At 27.2% G+C, this 25653-nt stretch overlaps 1 protein-coding gene across 1 annotated transcript in view; it reads left to right on the top strand.

The window, feature by feature from the left end:
* LOC103572354 (uncharacterized) overlaps positions 1-23994 on the top strand; it is a 47598-nt gene extending 23604 nt beyond the window's left edge. The window contains exons 2-5 of the mRNA XM_014441027.1: positions 1835-1936; positions 3277-3411; positions 4966-5156; positions 23113-23994. Of these exons, the coding sequence (XP_014296513.1) occupies positions 3360-3411; positions 4966-5156; positions 23113-23994 (1125 nt within the window). The 5' untranslated portion in view covers positions 1835-1936; positions 3277-3359. The remainder of the gene's footprint in view (positions 1-1834; positions 1937-3276; positions 3412-4965; positions 5157-23112) is intronic.
* Positions 23995-25653: the final 1659 nt, after the last annotated feature.

Below are 25653 nucleotides of genomic sequence, written 5' to 3'. Positions count from 1 at the left end.
AAAAAAAAAAAAAAAAAAAAAAAAAAAGAAAACTATTCAAAAAATTAATTATCACATATCTAGGGCAAATAATTTAGCCTTCACTATTTATCTGTTTTTATTTTTCATCTTTCTGAAATATTATCCCCTTACATAAACTTTTTTTATGAGTTATAAGTGTTGAAAAGATCCAATAAAGGCTTACGTTAAAGTACTTGATATAAATAATTGTACTGTAATATTCCCTCAATCATCAGAAATACTTTATTAGCAATATTCCACTTATCTTTTACCCATAATACTGTTTTGATCCAGTCTTCTCGTAACGATGTCGTCAAATAATTTCAGAAATAAAAAAACTTCAATCAATCATTTTTTTTTATAGACCATTTACAGTTTCTTTTTATAGCATCACATAAATATTTATGCTTGTTATTTTCATAGAATCAGTCAATATTGTGTTTATGATATAGACTGATATTTTTTTTTTTAATAATTTTGATTGCTGGATATTGCACACGATTGCCAGCTCTCTATCACCCCCCCCCCCTCCCCACACTCTGTTATATATTTTGTTTACCGCATCAAGAATTAGCAATAAAATTATTTGAAATTCAATGAATTATTATTTTAATAGAAAATCAAAAGAGAGCGTTAAATATTGGTATTTCACGGAAAAATTATACATTGTTCATTACAGTATATTTTATTAATAATGATAAGCATGAACCTGAGTAAAAAAAATTTAATCCAAAGAGGTTCATAACAGTGAACTTACAAATTTGAAACGATTCAGAATTTTAATCTGATTATTTTTGAAACATTGAAAAAATTAAAGATCTGTGAAAAATGAATCATGTATCTTAATATACGAAAAAATTTGCCTATTCGCTCTGAGTGAAACCATGGTAGGGAAAATTAAATCGACTGAAGCGTTGGCAGTGGTTACTTTCGGAGTTATGGGAGGCTATATTATTACTAAAATTGTAAGCAAGCACACGTGAAAATATTTATTTTGTTATTATTTAATTAGTTATTTTTCATTTTGATTTCTTGCTTAGTGTCATTTTTTGACTTTGATATGAATTCTAAACAACTTAACCTAAATTTTTACTGGCTTCTTTTTTATTTTTTATTATTATACTTACTTGTTGTTGATTCGTTTGACTAAAAAACAAAACTGCAATTATTATAAAACTGTCACTTATTTTTTATAACTTTTTTTTTTTACTATTATTTATAATATTTATTTATTTTTATGTTTCTTGCTATTGACATACGTATAAAAATATACTTTGACAGTCTCCAGTAGTTCATATTTTGTCTGGTGCTACAGCCATGCTCATAGGGAATATGCTCCATATATTCCCATGTATGGTCAATTTTCATATATTTTCTATATATGGGCATATGCGATTCATTTTTTTCCGGCGAGTCAACAAATTTTTCACTTAGTACGTCTAAGGCATGCTTTTAAAATTATTTTCAAGAAAAAATAATTTGATTTGAGAATTTTGGTGGTTTGAAGAACTTTGAAAAAACAATTTTAGAACCAACTATAAATGCTTTTTAACTTTTATCAGCACTTTTCAAGAATGAGGTCAGGAGATTGAAAATTATTTTCACTTGAATTTTTTAAAAGTTTCAAAAATGATCAACTCAAAGTTCAGAACTGTCTGAGATTTGGAAGTTTATTATAATAAACTTTTTTTGAATGAATTGTTTCTTATAAGTTTTAATAATTTTAAAAATCGATAAAACGAATTACTTGCATTAGTAATTATATTAAAATAGTTGTTTATTTTAAATTAGTGATATTGGTTAATTAAGAAATGAATTTTTATGTGAATTGTAGGATAAGATTTGTAAAAATTACCCATTGTGGAGGGTGACGTAAGGCATACGAGGCATCGGCATGTTACAATCACACCGATTAGGGTTCAGCTGTCCGGAAATGGTAAGAGTAGTAGTCGAATTATTATTTTTTGTTTTCCTTCTATAAATCTTTATATTGAATAATAGTTGAATTTTTATTATCAACCTAACAAATGAAGAATTGGTTCAGGTTGAGATTTTAATTTTCACGTCAATCAAAACTACTCGAGTTTTAAATTAAAATTTTATGTATAAATATCGATTGATTCGTATTATTATTTAATTTCTACCATTGCGAGTTCTTGTTTAATTTTTGTTTTTAATACAATTTTTACAATTCAGCTTTGCAATTTTCCATCTGAGTTAACTCGAGTTAATTTAGTTCCATTATAGGATGTGTCGTTGTTTTAATTTTTTTTCTAAACGAAATATGGAATTAAGAAATGATATTAAGTCGGATTGGATGGTATTAATAGTGGGATTCGATGTCGTTTGTTGAAATGGATAGCAATTATTTATGTCATAAGCGTTTTTGATTTATAATTTGAATATAGATGAATATTGCACTTGGTTTTAATCGAGTTTTCAAAAGTAACTACTCCGATAACTGTGTGTCACTTTTTTTTTAATCAATTCATTTAGAATTTTCAGCAGGTCATAAAATAATTAATTAATTAATTAATATTTATTTTAAAGAATTGCCAATGATATGCGTTGTTATAAATTGATTAAATACAATAAAATAAAAAATAATTTTAATAATTCAGAAAATCTCTATTTATTTTTTTGAATTATGTTGAAAAAAAAAAAAAATAATTGATTCGTTTCATTTTATTTTCAACTTCTATATATAATCGTTTGAAGTGCCAATGTATTAAAAAAATTACTTTCAAAATTGATAGATAGTTCAATGGCTTGTTCTTGGGAGAATGTTTCATGTTTAGTTGCCGTTTATTTATATTATATATATATATACATATATATATAAGGTTTTATTATTAGAAGTACAAATTTATCTAATTTATTTATTGATATATTATACGTCTATCATCGATTTATTAACTTGAGAGATAATTTGTTTGCCTGCAATAACAAAAATAATTATAAATTTTTTAACTTAATCTGTTGTCGAATGAAATTTATTTTAATATAAAAATAATTTAAGGCTTAAAAACAAAACTTCAATGATTTTAGAATGAAAACTTATAAAATTTTATAAATTATTTTTATGAACAAGCAAATAATTTTTTTGGAATGCAGTAGATGGTATTGAAATTTTTCATTTTGGAAATTAAATTTAAGATTAGAAAAAAAGAAAAAAAATTGATAGTTTTTTTATTTAGAATTTTCACTCACCTAATTACATTATCTTAACACACAATTTTTACTTATATTGTATCCTCTTAATTTATTTTGTTTTAGGAAACGTGACAAAGATTGAATTGGAGCTAGAAGAAGCTCCGGATGGAAAGGAGGACAGGCAACCCGCCATCCTCGTTGGCTCAATGTCGTCGGAATTGGATTCTACAGCCGAAATAAATTCCACTTATCCAGGACGTGAGTGTCTAACTTTATACTTTTAATACATTCAGCAATATACCTTTACCAACTTTATTTATTGTGTCTGACTCACTAGGCTTTAGTTGATACTTTATATAATAGAAAAAAAAAGAAAAACAAAAAAAAAACGAGTAATATTATTTAAATATATACTTACAAATTTTGAGCTCAATTTTAAACTAAAATAATTTTCTTAACATATAAAATTAAAATTCATCAAAATTTTAATAGTACATTGTAAAAAATCGAGAGTGAATTCAGAGTGATAACGGATTTTATTTAAATCTACACTGAGAGAAAAGTGCATGGTTGAGGTAACTAGAAAGGGATGGAAATGAAAAAATAGTCATCTTAACTAATATTTCTAGTTTCTTGAATTATATCATAGTGCCCGAAACTATTTGAGAGTAGTAGTTTTAACTAAGCATTTGTTTTGTTGTGGTAACTATTTAGTATTATTTCTCAGAATTTATACTTGAACAGAATCACAAATGTTTCAGCAATTTTACGATTATAATTTCATTAATTTAGCATCATTTAAGTCGTCGACGAATATAATTAAGGATTTTTCTTCATTATTTTTTTGTAATAAAAATAGCATTTTTTACTTAGTTATGTTGGCTACTGTCATTGTTCATTGAACTATAACACAGTTAGAACAACTATGATATCATTGTACGTTTTACAACTTATATATTAGTTCTCTGAACTGAGGGTAATAGTGGAGGCTTCATTAAACTATATTTTTCATAGTTCAGATAATCAGTTTTTTCTCTCAGTGCGAATTCACTGCGTAAACCGGAGTGTCGGAGTTTCAGGAAAAACCACTCCGCTTACGGAGTAATTAGGGAGTTTGTCTTTTTAGTGGAGTGATTTCAGAGTGGTCTGGATTTTATTTAAATCCGCATTCACTCCGATTCGAAATTTTAATATTAAAATAAACTCCCCTTTCACTTCGAGGAGACTAAATAAATAAACAGGCATCTGCTCCCTATTTACTCCGGACTTAATCCACGTTCATTTCGCAAATTTTTTACAGTGTAATTAATGTTTTGTAATAACATTATTATTATCACAAACTTTAATTATGTTGAAGTATTATCCTGTTACTACATTCCATTATTCCGTGATCATTAAACAGAGCTTTTATGATTTTCGAGTTTATATCAGATTTAATGATGTGAACTTTATAACTGCGTTCATTCACGTGTAATACTCAATTTTTTGTTTTCCACTGTCGTAATACTAAATATATATGTATAAAAACGTAAGATAATAACAATAATATAAATTTAATTTATATAATTTTTTTAAAAATTAAAATTTTATATTGATAATTTTTTCATAAACAATTATCGTAAAATATGGTCGTAAATCTTTAACTTAAAATTTAAACTTTCCAAGCGTGAACAATCTGTTTTATACAATATAGCACTAGTGTAGAAAGTTACTACCGCATTCAATCTAATCTCTCTTTTGTTAAATAAAAAAAATTGAATTTCATGTCTATTGTATTATATATATATTTTTTTTTTTTATTTTTTTAACCAGGTTATCCACGACCTGGTGGAGCTGTAGTAGTACGAGCAGAAGAAGCACTCATTGTAGTCTTTGTTCTGTTACTTTGGATAGGTGCCATCGCTTTATTCTTTAACCGTTGGGGAAAAATACGGATGTTAGAACCTTACCAGCCAAAATTTCAACAACATCGTAATAGTTGTAGCTCCGTTGATCCAGTACCTGTAAGTGACACATTATATTACTGTAATGTAAATAATTACTAATATTATTGAGTTATGCAATGTAATAAAATGACTTTTTAATGTGACTAAGATAAATGAAATAGTTTTTTTTAAATTTAATTAATTAAAAGAAAATCAAGTGATCAAATCGAATTAATTTCTTACACTGAAAAAAATAAATCACGAATTAAAGTGAATGCAATTATTTGATAGATGACTAATTAATCTAAGTAACTTATATATCAGGGACAATTATTATTTATTTGATTTAGTAAAAGATTTCATTACTGCCTCTAAATGAAGTTTTTTTTTTGTCAATGGATCAACTTGTTAATTAAGTAATTTCTTAATATTTTCGGTAATAGCTGAAAAATTTCGTTGTACAAGATGTTATAAAAACAATTAGAAATATTTTTTGAGGAGCAATAATAATTTACACTATTTTCCTTCACTTGAAAAAAATTAGTTTGATTTATGTATGGGGCATTCCATGCCAAATCGGACAGTTTTAAGAATTTTAATTTTTAATTTCCATTACTCTTTGATATTATTTAGTAACTCATCAAAAAACTCATCCTCCTAAATTTTGAGATTTTTTTTATCATTGGTTCAAAAGATATGAAATTATCAAAAAAACCGCTCTTTTCATAGTTTTTTGCTTATAAATTTAAAAAAAATATTTTAAATAAAAAAACTCAAAGAATAAAAAAGGTTCGTTATTCCATATACTTTTAGAAAAAAAATACAAATAATTTTTTAGAAAAATTTTTCTGCGTTATTTTTTAGTTTTAAAACTTTAAAGTCGTTTTCTGAAAATCATGCATATTTTGATTTTCCTGAAAATTTGTGTCAACAAACTACGATCTATTCCACAACTTTTTAGGTGGTTCCTGTCGTGGAACCTCCGTGGCTACTATTTTTTTTCCATTATTGAAAATTAAAAAAAATTTTTTTTTTTCGCTATAAATTATTATCCGTACCGATTTTTGAGACTGTGCACTTGTTTTTCTTACATGTTAAAAATTGATTTCGATATTTTTTCATTCTTAGTAGGGATTTAAAAGCAGTAAGCAAAAGTTAATGCTCTTTATGAGCAGTTATAATAAATGTTTTGATTTATTGAGAAGCAACTATTTCGAAGCAAAAGAAGCATTAGATTTGTTATGTAATTCAGCCAAGACCATTACAGGAGCTCTAAAATATCATATAATTATTCAATAAAGCGACGGAGCTATATTAACTAAGGAGTACTCTAGTTCATAAAACAATCGTTAATGTAAAATTTTTAAAAGAACACGAAAACAATTAAAAACGTTTGTAGTACAGTTTCGTCGCTGAATTTTTGAATTTATTAAAAAAAAAAAATTCATTCTTTTAGAATTATTCATTCTATGACAATGATACGACTTGTTTATAAAAATAAACTTCATGTCTGGATAAATAATTTTAAAACGAACGAAATACCCACAGAATATTTAGCTTAATAAGAAATGAATAGTAATAAATATACTTACACCACCAAATTATAATATTATTATATTCCTTAATTTATGTAGGTTTGTCATGAAGAAAGCACAGTTTTTTTTTTTTCAATTTTTTATTTATCATTGTCCGAAGAATGTCCCGAAAAATAATCTCTATTTCTGCACTACAATGGGATAAAGATGCACTGATTTATAAATATATATAGTTGAACCACAAATAATACGAACGAAATAGTTGTTATAATTTGTATATACATATATACTCTCACACAAGCATCACATCATGGTATTGTGACAACATTCGTCTTTCATACGTAAACGTTTCAGATGGCATATACTATACCATTTCAGATAATTTACAATCCAACTATCGTAATTTTTGTGGCTTGTATTGTAAAAACATAGAGGCAGCACTGTAAACTAAGAGGAAGAATAAAGGAATAAATATTATAATTAAATCTTATTTTTTATTTTTTTACTATTTACGATAGTAAGATTGTAATACTTCTTATTGAATTTTATACAACAAACTCTTAATGAAATTACGATAGTGAATAGTAAAAAATCTTTTAGAAACTGTAAATTTTCGTATCATGTATTTGAAAGTTACAGATAATAAAAGTATAGTTCAGAATTACGATAGTAATATTGGAATTTTTCGTCGAATTTTTTTTCCGTGTACAAAATATATTTTGTCCAATAAATAGTTCACATTAATCATGATGAAATTACTGATTTTAATTAATATATTAGACTAATAATTTAACGTCTAGTCAAGACAAATTGAACCAATTCTGTCAAGAGAATCTTAAAATTTACGGAATTTTAATTTAGAAAAATCAGAGCTCAACCTCTTAAATTTTTTAATTACGAATAGAATTTTAATTGTTTTTTATTGATTATACAAGTCAGTAGATAATAAAATTAGGTATTATGGATTTAAAAATGTATAAAGGTCATTCGAATAAATATATACTTTACAGTTAATGGTAATGTTATGTATAAAATTAAAATGTACAAATACCAGCCATTTAGCTGTTATCATTTAATCTCCATAATATATAATGATTTGTTGATCATTCATTATCTATCATTATCACATACTTTTAACATTTATGTCGATTGCAATTACACTCCATGCATTGACATTGGTAATAAAATTTTCCAATTAACTGATATCCACTTTAATAGCATACCTTTCTGTTGCTTTCTATTATTTTAAATTAAATAGTAATACTTTTTCATTACTTTAACATCATTTATCATCAGCCGGATTAAACTTATATGAATTCTAGTTGATAATAAAAATTATATTATGCGTCAAAAAGTTAAATTGAGATTGAGATAAAGATAATGATACTATAATGTAAAAATAAAAGTACTATAAATTCTCTCGGCTGAACATCGCAATAGATGCTTGAATGAGAATATTATTCTAGTTATCTAATTTTATCGATTTCCAATTGTCACGCATACCTTTAAATACAAGTGAAGAGTAAATTTCATAGAACTTCATGGGTTTAGCTTTGTCTTTGTAGTTATACTAGTCCAGCTGCAGCTTCATCCATCCAAATGTTAATCCAATTTTTCTATGCAAATTCACATGGTATCCATACATCAAAATTTGCAATTTCTGCAAATGCACAAAATCTAAAAGCAAACAAGAAAATATCAAACTATATTAGGTAATGTTTAGGGGTGTTCGAATTATTAATTTCGAATCGAATCGAACTATTTGAAAATTCCAAATTATTCAAAAATTTACGAATAATTTTAAAATTTTTTTGGAATGACTTAAAATTGTAATAGTTTTTCGAATAATTCAAATTTAGGTACTTGTTTAGGAGAGGGGCTCACCCATGTTTCAAATAGCAAAAATTCAATTTTAGCCATATCGTTTTGTAACCAATGCCAATCGTCATTATTTTTCGGTGGATTGAAAGTATATTTGTTAATTATAAGTATAAAAAGCGTCTATGGTCAAGTGATTTTTGCTCATGTTATATTATGATTAATTTCAAATTATTTTGAATTTTTTATAATTCCGTGCTATACTACACTATTTGACATACTTTTTTCTTATTATTTTATGTGTCAACTCCTTAAGTCAACCAACAAAAACTTAAGATATATGCTTGTTTGCCATAATGTGTGTAGTTTCGTCCTAAGTACGTTAACGGACTTGTCAGTAAGGTTACGTTAACACACTCTTGCTTTAGACTATATCTCTTACTAGTACGCACCAGCGTAAAACAGAGTTGTGGGCTTCAGCCAAACACTATACTAGTAAAGGGAGGCGGATACCGTCCAAACTACTTGCAACAAAATGTTAGGTGAGCTGTTGTACACCTTAAAAGTATTTAAATAACACAAATATGCCGATTTTCACTATCACAAAAGTTCCAAAAATTTAGTAACTCTTAGTTAGACTCTTCCATCGCCACCGTCCTTCTTACGGTATTATATAAAATTACTTATATGTATTAGAAAATATTTAATTTTGAAAATTTGCATGATTTTATGTTGTTTTTATCAATTTTGTACACTTCAATTGCAAGGTTCGGATAGGTATCTAGTGTTAAAGACAAAAAACACATACAGAAAATTTAATCCGCAGGGTATAGCTAAACCCGCGGAAAAAATTTAATTATAGATATTTAAGGTATGAGCACTTGTAACTTTGATAAATGTGGTTAGCCCTGATTCTAAATAAATACCCAAATTTATTTCAGATGTAAATCAGAGCTTAGACACAAATCTACGAAAAATTATTTTCCGTAACTTTAAAAACTAAGCGTTCTATTAAATAAAAAGTGAATATTTGAAAGCTGACTAAAATTTTCTCGATTTGAGTAGAGTACTTTGAAAAGTTACACACAATTAAAAATCTTTCAGAATATTCTAAAATTGACGAATAATTCGAAATGATTGGAATAATATGAGAAAATTCGAATTATTCGGTTCGAAATAGATATATTCGATTCGATTGTATCTATCGTATAAAAAAATAGTTTATAATCAAGTTTTTTTGATTTTATAATTTTTTCTTTTATAGTATACATTATTTTACGTGAAAATATTTTTAAATTTTATTTCACTAGTTTACATTGCACACGTTCCGTCTTTCATACATTTATTTCAATGTATATCATAATTATGTAAATTATCTATATTTAAATACTTAGTAAATCCAATCAGGTAACGTTTTTCCATCATAAGACTTTTTAAAGAATATTAAGTTTATCTTTTATTAATATTTAATACATGTTATGAGTTATTTTATTACATTTACGTAAGTCTGCAAACCCCGATTATGAAAGTTGATATATTATATTTATACTTTTTTTTTCTTTTATATATAATTATTCAAACATGTCTAAGTTCTTTAAAAGCTCGCAAAAGCAAATGTGCGGATAACAACTTATGTACACACACATCAGGATTTTTAAGTGGGATTTACTGATGTACTATAATATACATGTCTACTTGCTGTTTTCATTTTTATTTTTTTCTTGTTTCATTTCTTGTACAATCTATTTCGAGTCCGTGTAAGTCTTAAATAAAAAATATGACGCAGTATAAATTTATATATGTTTATATATAAGCTTCCTTTACTGCACATCGACGTACTCACATACGCACACACACGCGTGTGTGCGGTACATGTATATATATTTACTTAGCAAAAAGTCTCTTATCCTCACTTGATCTGTCAGGATAATGTAAACATGAGTTTATCTGAAGAAAAAGAGTGAAAAATAATATCTTAAGAACAAAATCATAATATTTTATTAAATAATTGAACGGTTTAAAATTATATTTACTCTGCCGCACAAAATTAAAATAGAAATTTATGTAGGAAAATAAAGAAAAAAATAAAAAAAAAGAAAGATATAACAAGAAACTTATAGAATAAAGGCAAGTTTTCGATTGCTTATTCATTGACTTTAAAATTATATGAGGTTTATACAATATTTTAAAATTTTCTTTACTTTTAAAAGAATATTAAATTAGTTACGTTTAGCCAAGTTATTTTTAACCACATTATATTGATAACTATAAAAGTTATTGTGTAAGGCAAAGGCACACTAATGTTCTACACGCTGAAAAAAAAATGCCAACTATTACCATCTTGTAATAGGAAATGGTTTTCATATTGGATGTGATAATTATTACACAGTTAGAAATTTTGTGTCAAAAAATCATTTGGTTAAATTTTTTGTGTTGATTTTTAGCACAGAAATATGTTAATTCAACACAAACCCTTTGTGTTATTTTACTTTAACAGATTTTTTATGTTAAATGATTAGAAAATTTAGAATGTAACAAATTTCTTGTATGATTCGAAAATTATCCCAAAATTTGTGTTGTTTAGCTAAACACTCTCACGCGTTTCTTCATTTTACTATAATCAAGCAATCCCTAGTAACACGTGTTTGAGCAAGATTATGGAGTAAATATCTTGAGCAAGACCCCTAGCTGTTAGTGTCTTTTTCTGCGTTCTATGTGTCTTTCATAAGATTGTGTATCAAAAAACTATTGTCAAGATTTGTATATGTCTTACTCATGGTCTCGTATGCAAGAAGATGAAAGATATCTTGAACACGGTGCAATGAAAAGTGTCTGGCGCATTTCTTACACCAGCAACTTATAGTAGGTTCTCGTGCATGACTTGCTCAAGATCTGCTCAAGGCTCAAGGTCAATTTTGAGCCTTCAGCAAATCTTGAGCAAGCCATGCGCAACTATTTTCAACAATAGTTTTCCCCCAGAATTGAGTTATAATCTGGCACGAATTTTTTGTGTAAGCCTTGCAATTTAAATCTGGTCACAAGTATCTGCAGCAAGACACATGCGTAGAAAAAGACACTAGCAACTATCGATCTGGAGAGCAGATTTGCTCAAGAATTGAAAAAGATTTTTATATGGGATATTTCCGGATATATGTTTTTTCGTATGGGATCTAGATATAGTAATATTTCTTATATCTGAAAAATTTGTAAATCTTGCCTTCTGAGATAGTAATGATTACTATCTCGGATAAAAATGCTTACCATCTCTGACAGGAAAAGTTAACATAGAACATGAGAATCTTTAAAATGTAAGGTTGGAAATAGTGGCTTCGTTAAGATAGGAGGTATTGCCACTTTTTTTCAGCGTATATAAACTACAATTTCCATTGACTTTGATAAATTTACTTTCAATAATTTATGAAAACAATATACTGTAACATTTGTTAATTAAATATTTTCAATCAGTTGAATCGTCGATGATTGAAATATTTACTGAATTTAAATCAAATATTTAATACTGAATCATATTATTTTTTTTAAAAAATGAATTATTATTATTTAATGAGGGAATAAAATAAAAAAATAAAAAAAAAAAAACGCTGACCATTAATAATGCAATCTTTGGAAAAATTGAAGACAATTATTGAAATGAAAAGTCAATACTCATTAAAATTTATTTCATTACTTTTGTTCCTTTTATTTGGATATATTTTTTATGCATTTATAAAGGGGCATTTTATTATTGAAATTAAAGAGGAAAAAAAAAAGTCGTTTGTTTCAAAAGCCTTTTAATCAATTAGAGTGGGGACAGCGGAGTTGGAAATGTAATCACAGTGGAATTTTAATAAATTATATTATTTATTTTATATTCAACATAAAAGAGTAACTAAGCACATAATGTTCATTTTGAAACCCGAAGTTCTATTATATATATTTTCTAGATTATTTATACTCATACATGTTTGAATTAGTTTCAAATTTACCAAGCCTGTTTTAACTTTAATTAAGCAAGCAGAAAGTACAACTTTAATTGAATTAAACAAACAAAAAGAGCTTTTGTTTCAATGAATTTTCCTAGAAAATAAATTAAGAGTAATAATATACATGCTACAGCAAAGATCTAATTAAATTGAAATTCACTTTTTTTAAATAAAAATGACAGTATACGACCTTACCATTAATAAATAATTCCGTTAATTAACTTTTGAATTTTTTTGTAAAATATAAATTAATTAAATTTCAAAACAAATTTCTGATGTTAAAGGGAGATTATCAGTGATCATGAGATCAAATAAATGTTGGCTCAGTAAATTAATTTAAATAATTAAATAATGCTGCAAAGCAGATAAGTATCACATACATGCAAAATGACATAAAAAGAATAGGAAAGGAATTGGGAAGAATAAGAAAGGGATCTTTTCAGTGAATAGCATATATACATTGAGAAAAATAATCGGATATTCCGAACTGGGAATCGAATCCAGACTAACTAGGTAATGCGTCGGTGTTTAGTAAATTTAGACCATCATTTTCTGCATATATCTAAATAGAAACTTAAGAATCGATTTTTTACGCCTGAAATCGCAATCTTATTTATAGTGGGCACTAAATGAACCGAGATTTTTAACTTTAAAAGAAAGTTATATAATTGCTTTTTTAATAAAAACATTAAAAGTAAAAAATAAATGATGTTTTCTGTGCAAATGGCCGACAATTACATGTGGCCTGAGACATTTCTTACTTTACTGTCCTAGGTGCGTAATATACTATTTTGTAAGAAAGCTGTGAAATATTCTATGCGCAGGCGCAACAGCCATGTGATTTTTTCTCATGGCCAGAGTAAATACACGGAGAGAAAATTATGGTAACAGTTACAATATATTATGGGAATGGTTCCCATACTGCATGGTAACCGGTTTTTTTCAAATGTTGATTATAGGAACGGCACCCATATATAGTATGGTAATCATTCCTATAATTATGGGTATAATTCCCATATGGTATCGGAATAGTTCCTATGGAATTATGGTAATCGTTACTATGTACTTATGGTAATGGTTACTATAATATTATGGTAATCGTTTCCATAATATTATGGGAATGGTTACCATAATATTATAGGAACAGTTACCATAATATTATGGGAATAGTTACTATAATATTATAGACATGGTTACCATAATATTATGGTAATAATTCCCATACATTATGGGAATAGTTATCATAATATTATGGAGATGGTTACCATAATATTATAGTAATAATTCCCATACATTATGGTAACCATTACCATATACGCTTAGGAACCGTTACGATGTGGTTATAGGATTGGTTCCTATTTGCTTATGGGAACTATTCCTATGAGTATGATAATCATTACCATGATTCTTTCACATGCGATATGGGAACTGTTACCATAATGATAGGAATTGTTCCCATACTTATAGAAACATTCCCAGAAAGTATGGGTCTATATCCCATAATCCCAAGTAATCATTACCATAACGGTATGGGATGATATTTCATAAACGTACTAGGAACAGTTCCTTTAATTTTTTCTCCGTGTAAGGTGAGTCAAAACATCCATGTTCTGAAGGGTTAAAAATAAATTTAGTTACATTAGTCAGTCACTTACTTTAAATACACATCACATACTTAATTTTTTATAAAAATAAAATGAATTAATATTTTGATAATTTTATATTGAAAAGACATCATATCGTTGTAAGCCAAAGGATGAACCGGATTACATGTGACTTGTGTTTAATTCCATGTCACACATTGCATTTAGCATAACTATCTGCATTGAAGTTTAAATGTCTAGAGCTAGTAGAAATAAGACAATTTAAATCAATAAGACATGTGCAAACTAAACTGTTAATTTGGTTGGTTAAAACGACATATAGTTATTCAAAGTTTTCAATTAACAGATTTGATTTTAGCAAGACTATAATGAAGTCAAAAACTAATTTAGTGTACAGAAACTATTAGAAGTTTTCTGCCCTAGGGTCTTCCTTAAGAAACCGATGATTTCAAACCCGCTAGATCTCATTGCTCTGAAATTGGCTTGTATTGACTTTCTAAACAGACATTGAGATTTGTAGTTTCGAGCAGGTGATTGGAAAAAAAAATTTCGTTTAAAATTATAGCTCTTACAAAACTAGGGGATATAAATGATGCTGTTTATTATTTTTGTAAAAAAAAAAAAAGTACTTTTATTTATAGAGCTCGAGAAAGTCTGATTTATAGACGAAATGTTGTGATCAATGATTTACTGAGTTAACATTTATTTATTTGTCTCTTTCTTTTCCGGTAATTCTGACTTGGAATTTGAATTTTTTTTATTTTTCTTTAATAATTACTTTTCCAGTAATTTATTTGTTTTGTAATTTGCTGAATGTAAAAATATAATATTTATAATAATATCTCAACTAAAATCATACTATAAATTTAGTTTTAATGTTACTGTTTTTTTTTTTTCTTTCTACATGTTGGAGTAATGAAATTTTTGTTATCATCCGTTTGCAATAAATATTACTAAAACTTCTGCATAGTAAAAAACCGGCTGACCACCCAAAGATTATTCACAACGAAACGAAAAGTTTTAAATAGCAAGTGAGAATTTTGCGGTATTAGTCAGAATTACACGACGGATTAACTTTAACCAAAAGGACTCTAGTGGTTTCTGCATTGAACATGCTGCATATGTATTCATTGCTCTTGAGTTTACGGAGAAACTGTGTACATACTGCATAGCAGGTGTTTTGTGTCTACAATAATTAACTACTCTTCAAACATTCGGTAAATCAAATTCATATTCCACTGTTATAGTTTCGTAAGTTATTAATTTTGCAAAGTATAACTTAATAAATAGTCATAACAATAATTTAGGTGTTTTTTATTTTCTAATACATAAATTAAAATATTTATGTATTTAATTACCCAAGTATAGTAATTACCCATAAACTACGAATTCGGGGTTGTATTTCAAACAAAAATTTTAATTTAGACGATAATGCACTGTAAAAAGAGCGGTATTAAAAATGGACTCAATTAAACACCGCGTGGTGTTAAAGTGAAATAAAACCAGTGTAGGCGGTGTAATTTGATTGTGACAAAATACCGATGTTAAATCAGTGTAAAAAAAAAAATTCCACCTATAGAAATTGAAAAAAAATGTAAAAATTTAATGAACATTACACTAAGAGAAAAGTGCATGGTTGAGGTAACTAGAAAGGGATGGAAATGAAAAAATAGTCTTCTTAACTAATAAATCTAGTTTCTTGAATTATATCATAGTGCCCGAAACTATTTGAGAGTAGTAGTTTTAACTAAGCATTTGTTTTGTTGTGGTAACTATTTAGTATTATTTCTCAGAACTTATACTTTAACAGAATCACAAATGTTTCAGCAATTTTACGATTATAATTTCATTAATTTAGCATCATTTAAGTCGTCGACGAATATAATTAAGGATTTTTCTTCATTATTTTTTTGTAATAAAAATAGCATTTTTTACTTAGTTACGTTGGCTATTGTCATTGTTCATTGAACTATAACACAGTTAGAACAACTATGATATCATTGTACGTTTTACAACTTATATATTAGTTCTCTGAACTGAGGGTAATAGTGGAGGCTTCATTGAATTATGTTTTTCATAGTTCAGATAATCAGTTTTTTCTCTCAGTGTATCTGGAGAAAATTTCAATTTTGCTATGTACTTATTTAAATAATTATTTATGTTATACTTACTTCATTTAAAAATTACACAATTTTATGACTACCATGTGAATTAAAAATAATTTAATTAATTAATAAAAACACCTGTTTAACTGTATCGATCGAGTAAGTAAAAATATTCACAAAGGAAAATATTTAAACACCGGTATAGAACATTGCACCGGCAGCGGTGTTATTTTAACACCGAAAATTTTAACATCTACACCTCCTGGACATACTCTGTTTTTTTGCAGTCTAATTATAAACAAAATAGTAATTTTAAAAAATACTTTTTACCGTTTGAAAAAAAGAAAAAATTATCTTAAATTATAAATGACTGAAATGGTTGTATTAAACATAAAAAAATTGTCCCCCATAATTAAATATTGTTTAGCGACGAAACATAAAATTTATTTCGTATTAATGACCTTTTTAGATTATTCAAAAATTATTTTTCAATTCCACTTAGTTATTCATCGATATATTACATTATCGCGTGAGGAATTCCTGCTATAATTGAGGTAATTTATCTATAAAATACTCTATTATATCGTCACGCTATTATAATATATGACACAATTTAATTTTAAAAAATGACATAATAAAAATAATTATCTTATAAATTTGTTTTTATATTTTAACAATCAAATTCAATAAAAAAGTGTCGATATTTAATTCCCAAATAGTCTCTTTGTTCTGTTTTGGGTTTTCCATTATACCACGAAATGACTTATATTTAGCAAAATCGAAAATCAATACCGCAGCGTGATTGTAATTAACAATAATTTGAACAAATGAAATACTTTATTGTCAGTAAAATCGTTGTTATAACAATGATGACAGTATAGTATTCTAAACGTGTTCATTCTTGTGAATCGAGAAAGTGCATTGCGGCAGTTGCTGGTTAGCCGTAGTATCGTGCGATCCATATTCACTTGAAACTCATTTATCTTCTGTTCCTGCCCTCTCGTTCCTCCTCTATACTGTATTCGAAATGTAATTCAAACACCTACTATAACAATTTTTCGTTTATATATGTAATAATATATACCCAACACTATGTCGAGGCACTTCCTTCATATATTATATCATTTTGATTTACAATAAAATAAATAAGGCTTGCTAAATTAAAGTTTTATTTTTTTATAATTTACAATTCATTTTTAACTCTATATATCCACAGCATCTATCCATTGTAAATTTGCACCAATCCCACGTTCGTTCGTTCGTTCATAAAACATGTTCCATAAATTTATCGACGCATGAATGTCACAATTTATGATTCCCCAACGTGTTGGAATAAATGCGAGAAAATGTGACTTGAGAATAAAAGAGATGAAGAAGAGAGAACGGATTGACGTTTATCATGTTTTTTTTCTTAATACTTATCTTGGCATTTATATACATGTTCATAAACGTACATGTATTGATACCAAGATATTTATACATGGAAAAATTTTTCATTTAGAATTGCTCTAAATATTTTCTGGCAAACATTATTTATCTTGAAATTTATATATATATATGTAGCGTTGCTACAATAATTACGATCGATCAGTTTCGGCAATCTACGCCAAAGATCCCTGTGATGGTTCGGCTTCACTCCGCGAGATGGCATTCACAACTCGCGCCTCTCGCAATACCTCGTTCCTATGCCTGCTTCAATATATAACATTTCCAACATGTAACTTCCAACACGGTGTCTTAGATGGGGTATACGATAGACACACCTAACTGAGGAGTCTCAGCTATCGCATACTTAGACGAAACGCCTCTCACCCCACAAGTACCTTTTTCTATCTCTCCTCTGCTCATTATCACTTATGACGTTTTCACTCTTTGGTAGTTAGCGACTTAGGCAGTGATTATTGCAATCTAAACCGAAAGTATCGTCGCCAAATATATATATATATATATATATATATATATATATATATATATATATATATATATTAGGGTGCTTCGTTTGAAACGACTATTTTTTTTTCTGGTCCATCGACGGAATAATGTTCTAAACATGTAAAAAAAAATTCTCACCAAAGATGCGCTCTTAATTTTAATTTTACGTACTCGCTAAATAAATTTGAAATTTTCCCATTTAATTAACATGTAAATTTTGATTTTTTTTTTTTTTTTTCAATTATCTATAGCTCCGCAGCATTGCAAGATATTAAGTCACTATTAGGCGGAAATAACAGAGGAATCCTTCCTCTTAAAAAGTGCTTGTAGCTAATTTACGTTTTGTAACCGGCCTCACTGCTAAAAAATCTCAAACCTAATTTTTTTTCAATTTTCATGGTTTTTTTAATTTACTTGCAAACCACTAACTTTAGAACAAAATTGTACAGGACTTTTTTTATAGAGAATTTTATTCTCTACAAAAGAACTTGTTTAGTCTATTACTGTAGAGCTAGTAGTTTCCGAGATAAATCTAAATAAACTTCTCAAAAATTGAGATATCGCTGTACTATCCACAATTTTAGTACTTTTTTATGAAATTATGGCTGTAAAAACATGTCATGTATCAGAGTAAAATATAAAAATACATATTACACATTTATATGTAATTATAAAAAGTATGAAACAATTATCTTTGTACTGAGAGAGGTAGTAATTGAAAAAACTTCCGATGGTCAAACGAAGACATTTGGGTTAAGATAAAAAAAGATGGAGGTAAGTGTAATAGGAGACATTTTCGTATTACTGGACATATTTTTGATGATATATTAACCAGGAAATATTATATATTTCTTCGGCCATAATTTTATAGAAAAGTACTAAAATCGTGGATAAAACAGCGATATCCAATTTTGCGATATTTAATTAGATTTATCTCGGAAACTACTAGCTCTACGGTAATAGACTAAATAATTTTTTTTATAGGGAATAAAATTCTCTACAAAAAAGTCCTGTACAATTTTGTTCTAAAGTTAGTGGTTTGCAAGTAAATTAAAAAAACCATGAAAATTGAAAAAAAATTAGGTTTGAGATTTTTTACCAGTGAGGTCGGTTACAAAACGTAAATTAGCTACAATCACTTTTAAAGAGGAAGGATTCCTCTGTTATTTCTGAGTAAGAGCGGCTCAATATCTTACAATGTCGCGGAGCTACAAATAATTGAAAAAAAAAAAAAAATCAAAATTTACATGTTAATTAAATGGGAAAATTTCAAATTCATTTAGCGAGTTCATAAAATTAAAATTGAGAGCTCATCTTTGGTGAGAATTTTCTTTTACATATTCAGAACATTATTCCGTCGATGGACTAGAAAAAAGAAAATAGTCGTTTCAAACGAAGCACCCTAATATATATATATATATATATATATATATATATATATATATATATATATATATATATATATATATATATATATATATTTTAAACAATTATGAATTTAAATTGAAAAAATTTTAAATTTGAGATAATTAATATTTGTATTAAAAAACTTATTTACATTCTGGTTAGCATGAAAAGTATTGTGATAAAAGTGAAATTTAAATAAAATAATTTATTCCGAAAATTTATTAAAAATATTTTGATGACTATCAATTTTTTCATACTCCAGGCAAATGTAATTAGTAGTTTGTAGTAGAATATATTTAATTAAGCATGAGCTTTTATGAATATCGATGTTGAATAATAGAAGCTGTTCAAAATAGCATATCCAAAAATTTTAATTAAAATAATTTATTTTTATAAAAATTTTTTTTTTTTAATTTTTATACTTCAACTCTCAAATTTTATATCAAAACATATTTATTACTTAAATATGCACATGAGTTACTGCACTTGATGAAAATATAACAAAAATAATTTATTTTTATTTTTTCGAAGCTACTAAATTTTATCTTAAAATGAAAAAATAAAAAATTCTCCCAACGGCATTAGAAAATTTGTCTTCAATTTCTTAAAATTCAAGCAACTACACGGAGAGAAAATTATGGTAACAGTTACAATATATTATAAGAATGGTTCCCATACTGTATGATAACCGGTTTTTTTTATATGTTGATTATAGGAACGGCACCCTTATGGTAATCATTCCTATAATTATGGGTATAATCCCCATATGGTATCGGAATAGTTCCTATGGAATGATGATAATCATTACCATGTAACTATGATAATGGTGACCATAATATTATGGTAATAATTCCTATACATTATGATAATTGTTACCATAATATTTAGAAATTATAATCAAGTTTTTTTGTAATAAGCGTTTTTTTTGTATACTTAAAATTTTGTAATATTTTGTAATATAAAAAAAAACGCTTCTTACAGAAAAAAAAAAATTATTATAATTTCTAAATTTTATGGGAAAGATTATCATAATATTATAATAATCGTTACGATAATGAGATGGTAACGGTTACCATGATATCATGGTAATAATTTCCATACATTATGGCAACGATTACTATAATATATAGGGCTTATTCCCATATACACTTAGGAACTATTACAATGTGGTTATAGGATCGGTTACTATTTGCTTATGGGAAATATTTCTATGAGTATGGTAATCATTACCATGATTCTTTCACATGCGATATGGGAACTGTTACCATAATGATAGAAATTGTTCACATACTTATGAGAACTTTTCCCAGAAAGTATAGGTCTATATTCCATAATCCCAATAATCATTACCATAACGGTATGAGATGATATTTCATAAACGTACTAGGAACAGTTACCATAATTTTCTCTCCGTGTAGTAAATGATTTCGCGTATTCAAGATGAAAAAAGTGAAGCATTCCTTTATTCAATATTTTATTATCATTACACTGTAAAAAATCGGGAGTGAATCCGAAGTGATTACGAACTTTATTTAAATCCGAATTCATAAATCCGAATTCATAAATAGGAAGTTTGTTTTTTTTGGCGGAGTGATTTTCGAATCATCAGGATTTTACTCCAATTCGGATTCACTCCTATTCGGAGTTTTAATATTAAAATGAACTTCTTTCAGTAGTAATTTAGGACTGATTTCATTACGAGGGAATCAAATGAATAAACAAATAGTTATCCGCTTCACATTCACTTTTGATTCACTCCGTGTTCACTCCGCAAATTTTTTACAGTGTACTTAAGATAAAATTTAGAAAAATATCCCAAACTAATTATTTTTTATATATTTCTAAGGCTTTTTTTTTGTTTGTATAAAGCAATGAAATGTTTTTATGTAGTATAAAGATCTATACAACATAATACTAAAGTAAAGAGTAAATGCTATAGGTATTCTTTATCGAGAAACGTGATGTTCGAAAATAAGACTAGTCGTAGGTATATTTTACAGATAATGACATGACTAGTGACTAGCCATATATACATACAAACATACATACATACAGGTACATTTTGCGCGAATACCTAAAGTAATAAATATCCATCAAGTAACTGTCGTCATACTAAATACCTTTGGGACGATCGAAACCACACAGTATTTTCTACGATTTTGACACCCATGTTAACTTGTCTCTTCGTAAATATATATACACCCCTGTGTTACGGTAATTTCTGTGATACGTGTTTACTCTATGAGCTTACCTCATGAGAATTCGAACCAACACTACAATATTGTCCGATGGTTGATGGAGATAGCCGACGAGTTTATTGTCCCTCAGCGATAGTTAGTCACCCACAAGGTGAAAACTTCGTCCATGTCTCGGTTCAATCAACTCCCATTGGATCTCCTTTTACGTTTGACAGTTACTCTATTTCCACGTTTTCTGGTAATAAAAACAATAAAAAAACAAATTTCAACACATTCAAGATTTTTTTGAATGTCTAGCAAAAAAAGAAATTAAATATTAACGATTTAAAAATCAATAAACCTATAATTTTCAATACAAAATTCATAAAAAAAACTTTTAACTAATAATCTTTTTAATAATAAATAGTAATTGTCTGACATATTAAACTAATTTTTTTTTTCATTTTTATATAAAAAAAAAAAGTATAGAGTTCAAGTTAAGGACATTTCAGGTTACGTTATATTGATTATCTTATGCTTTTAAAGATATTAAATATTTATAAAGTAAAAGCCAAATGTTCAATATTTTAATATAGAGTATAAGTTAATAATTAATTTAAATGATTTAATGAAAAAAACATCGATTTTATTAAGTGAATTTTTTTCAACACATCAGAAATTTCATATCGTAATCATTTTTTGCCGTGGGTGTAAATGAAATAAAGTCGTACTAGGCCCTAACAATATATAACCAAGTCTGTCAAGAAATTTGAGAATGATTGACGTTTAGGGGAGACTAGAGTAAACTGACTCTCAATCAAAGTGAGATATCGAAAAATTTTTACCTTATTTTCAAAAATTTTTTTATGAAACTTGTATGATTCAAACTTGATATTAATAGAATTGAAATATTTAAAAAAAAAAAAAAAAAAAAAAAAAATTATTTTAATTTTAAAATTAATTTCTAACAGATCGCGTTCATTTCAAAGTATGGGGGAATTTTTTGAACGTTTTTGAAGAATATCTAATGTGTGTAACGAAATTTTTTACAATGCTTTCATAACTTGAAATTATTAAATTAATGAAACTGATTATTTAATAAAAATTAGTTCACATTTGATGTTTTGGATATAATTATAGTCGAAATTATTTTGATCAAATTTACTCAAAAATCAGAGAAAATTATATCTGATCAAATATAGAATTCGGCCCTGATCATATCTAGAAAAATTTCGTTAGTGATAACAATGCCTGTTAATTTTTTTTTCTGATTTGGTCAGATCTGGATAGAAATGTTCAGATATCGTCATGTGAAAATTCGATATTTGATTAAATATAATTTTATCCTACCAGATTTGGCCGTATCTCGTTGGATAAATCCTTTTTCTTTTCACGATAAGTTTAAATATATGAGAATTGAAAATTGTATCAAGTTGATGTGTTTAAATATAAAAAAAGAAATTGTTGGTGTTACAGTTGCGTTCGTGTTCAAAATTTAATATTCACTGTGTGGATCACTCACAATGTCAAGCAGTAATTCGTCCAAGACAAAACAGCGTATTTGTGGATTCAAGTGCTTCAATGTTAGGTGAAAATGGTAATTTTTCCCGGCGTACTCGAAGTGCTTTTAATCTTCAGTCATTGGTACAAACAGAAATAAGTGGAGGTGAAGAACAAGGTCAAATTGAAGAAATTATTGAAGCAGAGGAAGAGATTATTCCAGTGATGAATCTAAAGCCTTTCAACGAGCATCCAAAACCCTTAAGATCATTTCAACGTGAAAGAGGAATGAGTATTTGTCAGTTTGATAGAACAGATGTACTTGTTAGGCCATTGCAACGTGAAAGAGGAATGAGTATTTGCCAGTTTGATCGGATGGATGTTCTTGCTAGGCCTTTACTTAGAGACAAAGGCATGAGCATTTGTCATTTTGACAGAATGGACGTTCTTGCACGTCCACTTTATCGCGGTAGCCGTCCTAATACTTTAACTAATGCTGAAAAACTTGAAACCTTAGGAAAGTCATCACAGTGTTATCGTGACAGTAGAACGAGTATTGGGAATGCTGAAAGCTTTACAAAGGTTCTTCATCAACGATCTAAAGATTTTAGACCACCAAATCTTGTTAGTACGGATAGGGCGGAATCACTTGGCCGAAATACTTCGACGACACTGCGAGAAAAAACAGCCGCCACTACCACCACAATCACCATGGCCACCACCACCACCACCACCACCACCACCACCACTACTACTACCAATACTTTTACTGCGTCTACTACTATATCACCAAACGATCGACCCTCGTGCAGTAAAACACCCGACATAATTCTTGGATATAAAGCGACTTGTGTGTAGTTTGTCAGGTGATTTTTCTTGCGTATCACTACAGTCTAGTCTCTTCCTCTGTTATAATTTTTTTATGCAGCACGGATGCATTTAACGACTGAGTATTGGCCAAAATTTTTTTATTACGAGTAATTAAAAAAAAAATTTATTGTTTGTATGTTTATTTATTTTTTTTTTTATTTTGATATTTTCATTTATGTTATTTATATATTTATTTTTTTTTATTTATGTCTATATACTGTTTGGTATAATTTATTATTATTATTAATTATTTGCGCTTAGAGATACTAAGAGTTATTGGCCACGTTAATTAAGTTATAAATAATGAAATGAGAACAGGGAGAAAGTAAAATAAAAAGAAAAAAAAAGTAAATAAATGAAATTGATGATTTATGAAATTTAAGTGTTATTAATATATGTTATGAAAATTGAAATAGTATTGATAGAAAAGTATGGCGAGTGATGATGAGTATTTAAAAAATTTTAATTTAAAAAATAAGTACTTATTATAGATGAAATAAATAGTATATACTAAAATAAGTTTTTATTATTTTTTAAGATTAAAATTTTTAATGTTAATTTTTTATGGTACATAATTTAATAATTCTCGTATTTATGTCATTAAATTTTCTTTAAGAAAAGTTTATAACATAGTTTTATAATGATCATTAACTTTATCAAAAATTTTTTCAGCTCTCACTGAAAATTCATACTATTTAATTTATCATACTTTTCATGGATATAATTACTACTTTTCTTCATATTAATTTGATCAATATATTTGTGTCTATATAGTTTAAAAAAAAAATAATAATAAATAAATAACTCAGAATATATTTTTGTACGATATTTGAAAAATACTTTTGTGACCGGTTATGATTAATAATACTAAAAAGCAAATGAAAAACGATAATAAAAAAGTCGTTTTAATTTTATGAGGAACTATTAAACGTTGAAATAACACGTTTTTTTATAAACCACATTAAAGTACGAGTAAAAGTGATTATAGTATTCTAAATGATTGTAAGGCGATATATTATTGAGCTCTTTGAAAATAAATTTGTTTAAATTTAACCAGCAATTATATTTAAAAGTATGAAAATAGATCCGGATATAAAAAGTTATTTTTTTCTATAAAAAGCTGATAAAAGTTTAGTTTATTAATTTTAGTAAATTTAAATTACATTTCTCAAATACTTAAAAATATAAATTTTCCCGAGTCAAAATATTGAACTTACATTTAACTTACGTTAACTTATAGAACTTGCACAAGTTAAGTGAACTGACATCAAACTTAAATAACTTAATGGGCTTGATTATAACTTGAATCAACTTAAATAAAAATATTGACTTAATTATAATAATAAATTTTTTTTTGTTCTTTCTAAGCTTGAGTGAGATTGGATGATTCTGAAGCAACTTCCTCGTAGATGAGTTCCTCAAAAAAATTTTTTCCTTTTAACACGTTCCCTGATGTTTGCAAGAAAGTTACTTTGGAATCATCCAAACTCACTCGTCTGGAGTAAACAGAAAAAAAAATTTTTCTGTTCCCTCAGTTAGTTCCTTAACGTTAGCTGGTGCAGCATCAGTGCTCGTCTTCAGGAACTATAAACTCGACACAATAGATTATGTACACTGAAAAACAAATGTGGTGATCGTGACCATCTG

This window comes from Microplitis demolitor, chromosome 3, assembly GCF_026212275.2.
Source record: "Microplitis demolitor isolate Queensland-Clemson2020A chromosome 3, iyMicDemo2.1a, whole genome shotgun sequence".
Classification (NCBI taxonomy): Eukaryota; Metazoa; Arthropoda; class Insecta; order Hymenoptera; family Braconidae; genus Microplitis; species Microplitis demolitor.
Note: the sequence above shows the minus strand (reverse complement) of the source record. Positions and strands in the feature narration are given on the sequence as shown.